General features: G+C 36.8%; 1 protein-coding gene across 7 annotated transcripts in view; it reads left to right on the top strand.

Moving 5' to 3' along the window:
* Window positions 1-141: 141 nt before the first annotated feature.
* Window positions 142-14721, top strand: part of RPS6KB1 (ribosomal protein S6 kinase B1) — a 35773-nt gene continuing 21193 nt past the window's right edge. For 2 of the 7 annotated variants that reach the window (XR_004141820.2, XR_010384435.1), the window contains exons 1-4: window positions 145-375; window positions 7731-7780; window positions 8851-8971; window positions 10182-10250. Coding sequence is in view for 4 of the 7 variants with exons in the window: in XM_031468028.2 (XP_031323888.1) it covers window positions 235-375; window positions 7731-7780; window positions 8851-8971; window positions 10182-10250 (381 nt within the window). In the remaining 3 variants the exon portion in view is untranslated. Of the gene's footprint in view, window positions 376-871; window positions 993-7730; window positions 7781-8850; window positions 8972-10181; window positions 10251-14721 lie in introns of those variants that run through there. The other 5 variants (XM_031468028.2, XR_004141821.2, XM_010990445.3 and 2 more) reach the window with 5 other exon arrangements.

Consider the following 14721-nt stretch of genomic DNA (forward strand, 5'->3'; position numbering starts at 1 on the left):
TCTGGCTTCCAGCAGCGGCTTCGGCTGGGCTTCTGCGCATGTTTCTGCCAGTACCTGGTTCCTGGCAATGGTTCTACGCATGTTCACTGACCACAGTTCGGCTTCACAGACTCCTGTACGCATGCTCCAGCGCTGAACGTGAGGAGCCAGTCTAGGGCCTAGGCGCAGACGCACTGAGCCCAAGCGGCCGGTGATGGCGGCAGTGGCGGCTGTGGCTGCGGCGGGTCCGGGCCCATGAGGCCACGACGGAGGCGGGACGGCTTTTACCCAGCGCCGGACTTCCGAGACAGGGAAGCTGAGGACATGGCAGGAGTGTTTGACATAGACCTGGATCAGCCAGAAGACGCGGGCTCTGAAGATGAGCTGGAGGAGGGGGTGAGGCCCGGGGTCCCGGGGGGCCCGAGGTGACAGGGCCAGGGCGGCAGCACGGGCCCTGGAAGCCCGGTGCGTCCGAGAGCGGGGAGACCCAGGGGGGCGCGAGTAGTCTGCGGGAGGAGCCGAGGCGCCGCGCGGCCCGAAGCAGGGGAGCGGGCGGGGCGGACCTGGCCCTAGGTGTGAGGCCTCTGCGGGGCTTGCAGGTGCAGGTCGCGCCCCCAGCCCTAGATCAGCGCAGCCAGGATCAGTCTGTCTGTGGAGGGAACGAGAAAGGGCGCGTGGTCGATTCCTGGAGCTCTCGGACTTGAGTGTGACCGGGCGAGAGTGGTGTTAAAGGTGTGTGTGTGGTTGGGCGGGGGGTGGATTGCGCTTGCTGAGTGTCCCGTAAGTGCAGGTGAAGTGCGGAAGGGTTTCCCTTCGAGGGTAAGATTTCAAGTATTAAATCTTCAGACCTCCCACAACCACCTCTTTTCTCGGCCTGTCGCTTCTCTCCTAGGAAGCGCTCAGCTGTTAGAAGTGACAGCTGAAAACTTCTGTCGGGAGTAGCGCTGCCGCTGCTGTTACAGCCACCAGGAGTTTTATTTCGGGAGCAAGGGGGCTCTGCTGCATCTTCCAGGGTTTGTTTGTTTGCTTTTTTTTTTTTTTTTAACCCCCTTCCGTGTGACTTAAAAAAAAAAAAACCATTTATAACGACACACGGCATTTGTAATTTACTTCTCCCCTAGTTGAAGATGTCTATATTTTTTCAAAATACTTGATGTAATTTTGGGGCGGAAAAAAACCAGCGTTGACAGCTGTGATTTGGCTTGCCAAAAATAAATTGCTTGAACTGAGACTTGTGAATGGTGGTGTGAGGGCTTTCCTTGCTGTAATTTAGGGCGCTAAATTTAGAACTGTTTTTCCTAATGCATAGCTTGGTTTTACCTTTGCTGTCTTAGTAGTTTGTTATTCTTTATTCAGGATTTTTTTTTTCAACATAAATTGTGAAAAATCACAAATTGTACCTGATGTTCAAAAAATGGTGTTGTCATACTAAATCACTGATTCTGGGCAAATGATCATCAGTGATAACCTCATGGTAATTTAGATTCTAAATTCCATTGTCTAGATAAGTACATGGCTGATGTCAGATGTTTGCTGTAACTACATATGGGGCTTTCCTTTCTTTTCCTCACCCGATTTTCCTCCTCTGGCAAGTAAGTTTTGCTCTGCTTGTTGACAAAAGACTGAGATGCTATGTGTAAAAGAACTTTGAACACTTGAAGAAACTACATGGGCTAAAATACTGTTCTTTTCATAATCAAGTGAGTCTAAATCAAAACCAGACAGTTTGGAAGGTGGGTATTTAGATGTGTACTTTTTAATATGTTTGCATATGGAAATACAGTTAGCTTCTTAATGGAACATGTGATACACTAATTACGATTTGGAAGAAATATGGGATTACTTTCATTACGTATAACATGCTCTAATCAATTATATTGGTTCCATATGGCAGTGGCTTTGGAGCAGAGCAGAGGGGAAAACAGGATAGAAAGGGTGCTTTATAAAATCTTCATCAGTTGAACTGATAGAATTTACAGACCATGGATTTATTAGGGGTTGGAAGTAAAATACGGTATTAAGATTCCTGTTAGGAACTAGGATCTCTCCTGGACATTTGTTTTTCTGGGTACAAGCAAGTAGGATTTGGGGAGGGTGTGGAAGAGGAGGCCAGGGAAATTGGTGGAAATAGGAAAGAGAAAGAAATGGGGTCACTACCTTGGGGAGAGGAGCTTTGGGGAAAGAGCAAAAGTAATTATAGAGGATTTTGAGGAAGAGCCTTCAGCAGAATACATCTTACTTACGGAGCTGAAAATGTTTGTTTTGAGTGTATTATTCTAAGAAGTATAAGGTGGACAAGCAGAAAGAGTTGGGAGTGGGATTGGGTTGGCCACCCAAGGAGATTCAGTGACATCCAGGTTTACCTAAAATAAAATTTAAAAGTTCTGAAAAATGAGAGAAATTTAGGTTCTTAGAAAGTCTGGCTACTGTGAATGTGCAATAATATAATTAATATTCTGGCTACTTGTGAATTTATATCCTTTAGTACACAAATGTTTTTAAACATTGGTATGTATCAGAGTAGCCTCACTTCTTCAGTTTATAGTAAGGAAATTGAGGAGGGAGTGTATAACTCAGTGGTAGAGTACGTGCTTAGCATGCACAAGGTCTTGGGTTCAATCCCCAGTATCTCCATTAAAAAATAAGTAAATAAACCTGATCCCCCCCTCCCAAAAAAAAGAAAAAAAAATCTAATACAGTAAGGAAGCTGAGGCATCCGCCAGAGAGAGAACTGTCTAAGACCATGGAGGTAACTAGTGGTGCTATCTTCTGACTCAGTTCATCGAGCTTCATTGCATAGCTTCTTCATTGCATTTACTACTCTTGTTCATAATATATCTGTTTGTGGTGTGTCAAAAGTGAATTCAGGTCCCTCCAGCCATGCTCACTGACTGTGTGATCTAGAATAAGTCGCTTAATCTTTGTGACACTTTTTTCATTTCTGTAAACTGAAGATTACATGCGATCAGGTATATAAAGTACTCTCAAAATATCCTGGTAAATTAAGCAGTTAGCTAGTTTATGGAAATATAGCTTGTCAGTGTTACTCATTGCCAAGGAACCAATCATTCAAGTTTACCCTCATCTATGCCTAGAGACTTAGTAATAAATGCAGTTATACTAGAGGTGCTGCATTTTTAGAACTGTACTTTGTTTTTTTTCTTTCCTTCCTTCCTTCTTTCATTCCTTTCTTTTTATCATTGGCCTTATTTAGAGATATGTTACACTGAGTGCACCTGTATTAGTAAATATATGCATTTACATAGCATAGTTAATTCTTCAGTGAGATGAAGAGAGTAAATTAATACATTTTAAACACTGTATTAAAACCAGTGGATGGTACTTTTTTTTTTTTTCTTTTTCTCTGGTGATGGTATAATTTGGGGACAGAGTTGAAACTAAGGGAAAATTTTCCTCTAGAGATTTTCGTTAGATTAAGAAAATGTTGGAAACCTCTACTTTTTGTGGAGACACAAAGTTAAAAAATTGTTACTGCAACTTTAAAAAATCCTTACTCTACTAATTCGAAATTTTTACTCTACCAGTTCAAATCGTCACAGAGCCTTACTGCACAAATTACGGATTGGGCTATTAGATTTTTATTGAGCAAAAAGTTTGAAAATTTTTAGTATTTTGAAAAACAGTGCTATACAGATGGTATGTTCAAAGAATGTCTGGATTGGGGATATTTCACCTATTCGGTAACAATTTATTTACATTTTTATAAAATGTGCTCTTTCACTGGGACTTTAGGCATATTAACTTTAATTTATATACAATTTTAATTTAAAACTTTGTGAATAGTCATTGTGGTGGGCTAGTCTGAAACGGTGTATCTTGTGTAGTACCTTAGATTAGGAAGATTCGGCTTTGTCAGCCATAGTGGCACACATAAAGCACCGGATGGGTCAGGGCAGTAGAAAAAAAAAAAACCGGAATAGTTTCCTGTTAAGGAAGGTGTCAGTATGTATTATATAATAACTTAATGATTCCGTTGTGAGACTTTCTAAAGGTAACATTTAGTAGCAGGAAAGAATTGTGCCTCAAATGCTTCTGTTCCAAGAAGGTAACGGTAGGAAGTCATAAACCCAGATGCAGGTGGTAATGCAGGCCTGGCTGGCTCCGGAAATGAAACATAGCCACAGGACATATCTTTCTAGGTGGCTTCAAAGTCATATAGTTTAGTGTTAACTACTCTGTGGTCTTTGATTTAGAATTAAGTGAAATGAACATTAAAGAAAAAATAATTATATAATACCAGTTTTATAGAAGTTAGTTTTTTGTCTTTAAAGTGAAGCCATCATAGGTGATTGTATGAAGCACCAGAGACCAAAAAAAAACCCAAAAAAACCCAAAAACTACTTATAGCCACAACCACCCCTACCTGCCCGTCCTCACACAGAAAAGAAACTATCAAGTTGAAACTGCAAGAATTTTTTTTCCCCTTGATACTGCCCCTCCATTTGCCTGGATCTAATCATAAAACATACATGGCTGGTGTTAGACATCATCCTGACTTGTTTACTCCCTGAGCAGGTTCTGACTAAAATAAACTTGTGTTTTGTGGGGGCATTTAAGCATCCATTGTGTAAGAATGCTGTCAGTTTTCTTTGTGTATCTTGACTGTGTAGTGGTATCTTTGAAGAAAGATGAGTCCATTTAAATATTTTTTTGAATTGTTCTAAAATTTTCAATAAAACCTTTAATCGTCCTATTTTCATTTAAGTGATACACTTTTATGTAAATTGAAAGAGTTCATAATCAGACTGTATTTAAGAATACTCATTTTAAAGCTATAGTTTGTAATGCTAAAAACTGAATTTCTGCTGTCAAGTTACCATTTTTTTGTAAAAATTCTGTGACTTTTCTATTTGTAGAGTTGTACAACCACACCTTAGTTTAATTTTAGAACGTTTCTGTTGCCCTCAAAAGAAACTTTAGGCCAATTTACAGTCTCTCCTCATTGCCACCTCCAGCCCTAGGCTTTACCAATGGTCTACTTCTCATCTCTGTGAATTTGTCTTTTCTGGACAGTCCATGTAAATTGAATTATACGATATGTGACCTTTTGTGTCTGGCTTCTTTCACTTAAAATAATGTTTCTGAAGATCATCTATGTTGTAGTATATCAGTACTTCATTCCTTTTTATGACCAAATAGTATTCGATTGTTAAGATCACCCACATTTATCATTTCACCAGTTGATGTTCGTTGGAGTTATTTCCATTTTTTGGCTGTTGTGAATAATACTGTTTTAAACATTTGTGCCTAAGTCTTTGTGGAACATACGTTTTCATTTCTTTTGGTTAGATACCTAGGAGTAGATTTGCTGGATCATATGGTAAGTCTGTTTAATTTTTGAAGAAACTGCCAAACTGTTTTCCAAAGTGGTTGTAGTTGTACCACACTGCTGCCAGCAGTGAGTGAGGGTTCCAGTTTCTCTACATCCTTGCCAAGCTTGTTACCATTTGTCTTAATTATAGCCATCCTAGTTGATATAAATTGGTATCTCAGTGTGGTTTGGGTTTGTATTTCCCTAATGACTAATGATGTCAAACATCCTTTCATGTGATTGCCATTTATGTATCTTTTTTGGAGAAACACCTGTTCAGATCCTAACTCATTGTTTTTAAAATTGTTTTTTTTAAATTATTATTATTGAGTTGTAGAAGTTCTTTATATGTTTTTATTCTGTGGATTTTCTTTTTACTTGATAGTATCTTTCAAAGTGCAAAAATTTTAAATTTTGAATAAATTCATTTTATCGGTTTTTTTCTTTAATCTTTTATGCCTTTTGTGATCTGTCTTAAGAAATCATTGCTTACCTCAAGATCATGAAGATTTACTCCGTCCCAGGTTTCTTCTAAGAGTTTATAGTTTTAGCTCTTCTGTTTAGGTCTGTGATCTATTTCGCTGTACGATGTGAAGGTAGGGGCCCAAAATAAATTTTTGCATGTGGATATGCAGTTATCCCAGCACCATTTGTTGAAAGATTGTTCCTGTCCCATTGAATTTTCTTGGCATCTTTGTTAAAAATCAGTTGACCATAAATGTAAGGGTTTATTTCTGCGCTCTCAATTCTATTTCATTGATTTATATTTCTGTCCTTATGACAGTACCACACTGTGTTGATAACTGTTGGTTTGTAGTACATTTTGAAATCAGGACATCAGTTCCTCAACCTTGTTCCCCTTTTTAAGGACTGTGTTGGCTATTTTGGGCCCCTTGTGTTTCTGAGTAAGTTTTAGAATTAGCTTGTCAATTTCTGCAAGAAAGGAACCTGGGATTTTTAGAGTTGAGTTGAATCTGTAGACCAGTTTGGTTACTATTGCCATCTTAAAAATATTAAGTCGTCTGATCTAAGAATGTGGGACACCTTTTGATTTATTTAGGTCTTTTATAATTTTTTTCAGTAATGCTTTGGAATTATCAAATATACAAGTCTTGCACTTTTTAAAAAAATTGTAGTTGATTTACAATGTTGTGTTAGTTTCAAGTGTACAGTAAAAGTAATTCAATTATACATATACACATATATGTATATTCTTTTTCAGATTCTTTTCCATTATAGGTTATTACAAGATATTGAATATAGTTCCCTGTGCTATACAGTAGGTCCTTGTTGTTTATCTGTTTTATATATAGTAGTGTGTATATGTTAATCCCAGACTCCTAATTTATCCCTTCCCCTAGTCCCTTTCCACTTTGGTAACCATGGTTTGTTTTCTGTGTCTGTGAGTCTATTCTGGTTCATTTGTATTATTAAAAAAAATTTTTTTGGACCACATATAAGTGATATCATATGATATTTGTCTTTCTCTGTCTGACTTAACTTCACTTAATATGGTAATCTCTAGGTCCATCCATGTTCCTGCAAATGGCATGATTTCATTCTTTTTTTTTTAATGGCTGAGTAATATTCTCTTGTATATAGATACATACCACAACTTCTTTATCCAGTCACCTGTTGATGGACTTTTAGGTTGCCTCCATGTTTTGGCTATTGTAAATAGTGCTGCTGTGAACATTGGAGTGCAAAAGTCTTGTAATTCTTTTGTTAAAATTTTTTCTAAGTATTTAATTCTTATTGGTGCTTTTATGAATGGAATTATCTTAATTTCATTTTTGAATTATTATTGCTAGTATACAGAATCTTAATCAAGTTTTGCACTCATTTATAGTATGGTCAGAATAAACGTTCGGCCAGCATGACTCCTCAAAATTTGAAAGAGTTGTTTAATTGTTTTACTTTGGTCAGCCACATTATACACCACAATATCTTGGACTGGTTATGGTTACCTTAGGCTTAGTTAGTTGTAATTACATAAGGTTTATAGCAGTGTGTTAGTCTTATGTATCAAAAACATGTCAGAATAGCACTTTGTGTAAATCATTTGATTAACTCATACTTAGAATGTAGTGCCTTTAGTTTCATAATATACAAAATACATTTCAAAATACATTTTTGAATAAATGTAATTTTTGAAGGAAAAATCACCTGGTTTTGTTTGTAGATCTTTGATGAGTAGCATCTGTAGCTTAGTTGTCAAATAAATTAAAAGTGAAATCCCCATAGTATTGTTTGTATACCTTATTTCATTCATCACCACATTTGCCTGTTATTAAAGAATAGAGAATTTTTGAGCTGGTTTATTTGATTCATTCTCCTTCAGTAATGGAGTGAAGCATTAACATTTTTTATTTCTTATTTATGAGATTATTTATTTTTAACCCTTTAACATATTTTTCAGGGTCAGTTAAATGAGAGCATGGACCATGGGGGAGTTGGACCATATGAACTGTAAGTTTACATGAAAAGACTTCATTGTGCTGTCTTTCTTATAAGTAGGTTATATCAGTTCCACTTCTTGTGTGATTTTAATAACCTGTTATTAAACATCTAGTCATATATAGACTTGGTTTATGTGATTTTAATAACCTGTTATTAAACATCTAGTCATATATAGACTTGGTTTATTAAGTTTGGCACCAATATAATAACATATTTGGGGTTTTGAGATCATGTATGGATTTTGAAAAAAAGATACTCATTCAAATTCAGAGTATACTGAATATCAGTTTGAGTGGGTTAGGAATTTCTTAGAGAACCACCTTTTCTTACTGAAAAATAAAAATTTTAGAAATGCCTCCAAAATCAAATGCTTCTTGTTTTGCTTTGTAATACAAACAGATTTGTACAGTCTTGTGTCATTTTAGGCAAGCTCCATCAGATGAGTGTGGTGATTAGTCTACTCTCTATACCAGCATCAAGTAAAAAGCTTTGGGTGGTGGGAAGGCTGAGATCATCACTCATATAGAAAGCATTTAAGAGGCAGACAAAATTGCCACCCTTTTTGGAGCCTTTAAATTCAACAGATACGGAAAGATGCATGGATACAATTTATTAGGTAGAATTTTTGTAGCATAAAAACTTGAACTAATTGGGTACTTTCAGAAAGCACTCCGATTTTCTGCTGAAGCTGCCAAATGAGGTTGGATAATACCTAATCTCACAGGCATTTTGAATGAACTAAATTGGAATAAGTAGAAGTCTTTTTTTCCTTCGTTGGGAGTAAACTTGTTCTAATAAACTTGTTCTAATTTATCTTAGCTTGGGGGTGCTGGATGTTTATGAAAATAGGTAATCAATAGCACATTCTATAAATAAGCAGATAAGCAAACAGTTATCAAGACACCCTAATTGTGACCTATCATGTTATTGAATCATTAGTTTACTAACAGCACACACTAAATTTGCTGTTGTGTACTTTTTCCCTTTTACTTCATTGGATTATAATTCTCTTTGTAACGACATGCTGAAGGTAATTTAACTTTTTGCAAATTTACTTTTGGTTTTGCTTTTCTCCCCAGTGGCATGGAACATTGTGAGAAATTTGAAATCTCAGAAACTAGTGTGAACAGAGGGCCAGAAAAAATCAGACCAGAATGTTTTGAGCTACTTCGGGTACTTGGTAAAGGGGGCTATGGAAAGGTAGGAAGTATTTTTGAAACGAGAGCTGTTGTCTGTCTCAGAGAGATTAATTTTTATACCCTGGTTCCAGCAGTCCTCTTGAACCTTTGTTTGCTAGCCATCTGCAAAGGATATGATCACTTACCTGGTATTATCTGAGTGATGTGCAGAAGTTTTCCTCTTCCTACCACCATTCACATTAAAGCCTGACACACTATAGGCACTCAGTGAATATTTGTTGAATAAATACATAAGCATCTGTGCCAGGCAAAATCTGTTACTAGAGGATTCATTTCTTCCTTTGGTTAAGTGGTACATGCTATACGTATCCTCTTAAAAAACAAACCACTCCTTACTTTCAAGAGACATGGCACATTAAATTGTTATCTGTTACTGAGACCTTAATCTAAATTGGTTTTCTTTGACCTGCAGTGTCTGGAGTTAGGAAGCTGAAGAATATGAGGGGAGAAGAAAAATGAAGAGAACTTATTAGTTTCATAGTTTTGCCTGAGGCTAATTTAAGACCTCACCTTTGCGTGTTCTGCCCAAGAAAATTTATACCTCTCTGTTCTCCATCAAAAGACAGAATTTGGATAACATTTTAGTAGTTGGGATTAAGTTTGAGAATGACTTATGCTATTGTGTAGTGTTAATTTTTGCAGGACATGCCGTTTATAGTTTATTCTTAGGCTTAAGGACACATTCTAGTATGTTCTAACCATCTTGAATGTGTAACATGCACTGTGTCAGGTATTTTATCTGTTGCATGAAAATGTATTATAGCTAGCCATTTTAAAGAACAGGCAGTTCCTGTCAGGTATTATTAAATAGTTTTATGTGAGGCATCCCTGGAAGAAATTTATGAAATATTTTATAATTTTTAAGTTTGATATTATGTGTCTGGGAACCCTGATGATAGGTTTTTCTGTGCCAACTTGGTTTTTATGTGTAAAGTAAGAGTACTCACTATTAGATGGTCATTGCCCAGCTTTGCCACTAGATGTCAGCAGATCAACAGGAAAGTCTCATGTCGTATAACTCTTTTCACTGCTAATATTTAATATAGTCTGCTTTTTTAGCCCATCGTTTTTGTACCCAGTCCTTCATGGCACTAGTTTTTTTAAGAATATAAACTGCTGTATCATTTGTTTCTTACAAATAGGAATTAAGGGAGTGTGACTAGCATGGTTTAGCTTTTAATAACACACGAACACTTTTATTTTTCATCCAGGTTTTTCAAGTACGAAAAGTAACAGGAGCAAATACCGGGAAAATATTTGCCATGAAGGTGCTTAAAAAGGTGATTCCCTCCGCCCATTATATTCGTAATTGCTATCAAATCCACATTTTGGTCTAAAATTCGCAGTCAAAAAATACATATTTCTAACACAATTATAAGTCCTCTTGGAATGTGGGATGTGTTTCATTGTTGTTATTCCTGTTTTATTTCTGATTGGTGAGGGTTGGGAGGAGAGCTCTTTGAATTCTCCTCTGAGGTAACTCTTTTAGCTCTTTGTTCTGGTCTCTGTATTTCTAAGCAATAAGTGTATTCTGCTGTCACTTAATTCAGCAGTTTTAGAATTATGTATTGACTTCTGTTTTATTCTTTTTTACTCCTTTCTTGCTTCTTCCCATCCTCATCTTGCTTCATTTTCTTTCAATCTACTGTTATCTTTTTATACCTTCCATCAATTCTGTAAAACACCGTTCAGGCCCAGTTTTCAATGCTCACAGTTACTAGGTAATCTATTATTCCATTTATTTTCCTAGAGACATCCCATCGGAACCTCCTGTCCTCACCTGTACTGATAGTTCTTATTACGGGCCGTTCCCTTTACCATAATCCTTGGAATCCTCTTGGTTCCTTCAGTGTTAGAGCCTTTGTTTCCTGGGTCCCATATCTTTCTTCTTAGTTTGTGTCCTTGTTCCCTTATTCTGGTAACCTTTTACTAATGGATTCTGAGGAACTGTGAATGAAGTAAATTTTTTGGAAACATTGCATATTTGAAAATTTCCTTTTTATATCCTTATACTTGTTTGATTGTTTGGGTGCAGTTTTGAAATTGAAACTCATTTCCACACAGGATTTTGCTCCATTTTTGTCTACCTTTGAATGTTTCTATTGAGAATTCCCTTGCTATTCTGATTCAGAATCTTTTATAGATTTGTTTTTCTTTAAGATATTTAAGATTTTAAAAAAATTTTAGGGGTGGTTAATTAGGTTTATTTATTTATTTAATGGAGGTACTGGGGATTGCACCTAGGACCTCATGAATACTAGGCATACACTTTACCACTGAGCCATATACCCTCCTTCCTAAGATTTCATTTTAAATGCTTTTTACAGTGATATGTCTTTCTTTGATTCTTATTATTTTATTTATTTTTAACTCTTTCAATCTTAAAAGTTTTAGTCTTTTCACTCTAGGAAATTTTCATAAGTGATCTTTTTGATAATTTCCCCGCTGTTATTTTCTTTTCTTGGAATTGCATTTAGTTGGATGTTGGACCTACCAGACTGATCGTCTGTTTTTCTTACCTTTTCTGTTCTTTCATTTCTTTGTCATTTTGTTTACTTTCTGAGATTTTTTTCTAGAAATTTATTTTCTAATCATTTTACTGATTTTGTTAATACTATCATTTGTGTTCCCAAAGCTCTGTTTTTTCTTTTTATAGTGACTTATTTTGTGAGTACAGTATCTTCTTTTATTCCTCTGAGGGTTTTAATTATTCTTTGAAATGTTCTTTTGTTCCATGCATATGTCTCTTCTAAGTTCCTGTTTTCTTTGACTGATTTAGTCCTTTCTGCCATGTCAAAGGCTTTCTTTAGATGTCTGGTATCCTTCATTGATTGTTCATATTTAAGAGTGGAACTCTGAAAATCTGAACAGAGGCTCTGTGTGTGTACACTTCTCTGTAGTGCATTCATGTGGTTAGCTGGCAATTGACTGAAAACTTCCAGTATCTGAAGGTCTTTTTTCTGGTATGGATCAGTTGCTGCTGAGAAAGATCCTCTGTACTTTTGCCTAGAAAAAGCATTCTGGAGCTGATGACCAGGAGGCGATGGAGAGCTCACCTTTCAACATGCAGATTTTCACTGAAGTCAAGTTTTTACTTTAACACTCTCCTCTGTATCTGATCCGTCACCTTTTTTTTTTTTTTTTTTCCTTTTCTAAAAAGTACATCTCTCCAAGCAGTAGTTCCTTGGCTGGTTAGTGTGGGGATGGGAATCTTGTTGGTCTGTTTGTTCCTTATAGAGACTTTCAGATCATCTCCCAGTTTTTAGTGCTCTGCCTTCTGCCTTTTGCAGTCCCTAATGGCTCTATTTTTTTTTCCTTTTTTTCTTGTTATTTTTGCTTATGTGATTTTTGAACCTTGCTATGGTTCTATACGTGGATTCAGTTTCTTTTGAGTTTCTTTTTTAATAGACTTTATTTTTTTTGAGCAATTTCAGGTTTACAGCAGAATTGAGCAGAAAATAGAGAGTTCCCACATAGCCCTCCCCACCCACACATATGTACTCCCTTACCCTCAACATCCCTCATCAGTGTGGCATATTTGGTACAATTGATGAACCAACATGGGCACATTATTATCAACCAAAGTCCGTAGTTTACATTAGGGTTTACTCTTGATGTACATTCTGTGGGTTTTGATGAGCATATAATGACATGTAGCCACCACTATAGTATCATACAGAATAATTTCATTGCCCTAAAAATCCCTTGTGCTCCATCTATTCATTCCTCCCTTCCTCCCTCTCCCCAAACCCCTGGAAACGACAATCTTTTTATTGTTTCTGTAGCTGTGCCTTTTCCAGAATGTCATTTGGTTGGAATTATACAGTTTGTAGCCTTTTCAGACTGGTTTCTTTCATTTAGTAATATGTCTTTTTAAGTTTCTTCTATGTCTTTTGTGGCTTAATGGATCATTTTTTTTTTACTACATATATATTTTTTAATTTACATATAAGTACTGTTCACTATTTCTAAGAATGTTTAGAGCTTTAGCTTTTTAAACTTACATAGTTATCAAAGGAATAAAGCCAACCACAAAATAAGAATTAACCCAGAAAGATGCATACACCCTGCTATTAACAGCAACATTATTTATAATTGCCAAGATATGGAAGCATCCTAAGTGCACATCAATAGTTGAATAGATATTGGGGATGCATATATGTATATACTAGAATGGAATACAACTCACCCAGAAAAAAGAAGGCTATTTTGCCATTTGCAGCCCTTCATTCACCTTTTTTTTTTCCCACTTCAAAAACCAGAATTTTATAACTGGCAGAGACATTTCCATTACATCAGAAACAACAAAACACCTAGAAATAAACTTAACCAAGGTGGTTACCTATACTCTGAAAACCAAAATGACACAAAGAAATTGAAAGATTTCTTGTGCTCTTGAACTGGAAGAATCAAAACTATCAAAATGGCCTCACTACCCAAAGCAATCCACAGATCCAGGCAACCCCCATCAAAATATTCACGACATTCCTCACAGAACTAGAACAAACAATTCCAAAATTTATAAGGAACCACAAAAGACCCCGAACAGCCAAAGCAATCTTTTGTAGGTCTCTCTCTTTTTTTTTTCCCCCTCTTTCTTTTTGTTCTCTTTTCTTACGGTTTGATGAGAAGGTCCTTTAACATTTGTTGTAAAGCTGGTTTGGTGGTGCTGAAATCTTTTAGCTTTTATCTGTGAAGCTTTTGATTTCTCCATCAAGTCTGAATGAGAGCCTTGCTGGACAGAGTATTCTCGGTTGTAAGTTTCCCCTTTGCATCACTTTAAATATATCGTGCCACTCCCTCTGGCCTGTAGAGCTTCTGCTGAAAAATCAGCTGATAACCCTATGGGAGTCCCCTTGTTTGTTATTCATTGCTTTTCTCTTGCTAATTTTAATATTTTCTCCTTATCCTTAATTGTTGTCAATTTGATGACTATGTGCCTTTGTGTGTTCCTCCTTGGGTTGATTCTGTGGTACTTACTCTCTGCGCTTCCAGGACTTGGGTGACTGTTCCCTTTCCCAAGTTAGGGAAGTTTTTGGTTATTATCTCTCCAAAAATTTTCTCAGGTCCTTTCTCTCTCTCTTCTCTTTCTGGGACCCCTATAATGTGAATATTAGAGTGCTTCATGTTGTCCCAGAGTTCTCTTAAACTATCCTCATTCCTTTTTATTCTTTTTTCTTTTTTCTGTTCTGAAGTAGTGATTTCCACTAATCTGTCTTTTAGCTCACTGATCCGTTCTTCTGCCTCATTTAGTCTATTCTTGGTTCCTTCCAGTGTATTGTTCATTTCAGTGATTTTATTCTTCAACTCTGGGTATTCTTTATATTTTCCAGCTCTTTGCTAAAAACTTCACTCTGTGTGTCTATACTCCTGTTGAGTTCTCTGAACATCTTCGCCATCATTACTTTATAAACTCTTTCTTGGATAAATTGCCTATCTCCTCATTACTTATTTCTTCTTCTGGGATTTTGTCTTGTGCCGTGGCCTGGGAGATATTCCTTTACTGCCACATATCGTCTGTCTTTCTATGTGTTTGTGGATTCCTTCCACAGGCTTTGGGATTATTGTTTTCTTATTTCTGGTATCTGCCCCTGGTGGATGAGGCTGTACTAGAGGCTTGTGCAGGTTTCCTGGCAGGAGGAGCCAGTGCCTGCCCACTGCTGGGTGAAGCTTGGTCTTGGACCTCTGGTGGGTAAGGCTGTGTCTAGAGGCCTTTGTGGCTTAGGAAGTCTGCTGATGGGTATGGCTGTG

The sequence above is a fragment of the Camelus dromedarius genome, chromosome 16, assembly GCF_036321535.1.
Source record: "Camelus dromedarius isolate mCamDro1 chromosome 16, mCamDro1.pat, whole genome shotgun sequence".
NCBI classification, from domain to species: domain Eukaryota; kingdom Metazoa; phylum Chordata; class Mammalia; order Artiodactyla; family Camelidae; genus Camelus; species Camelus dromedarius.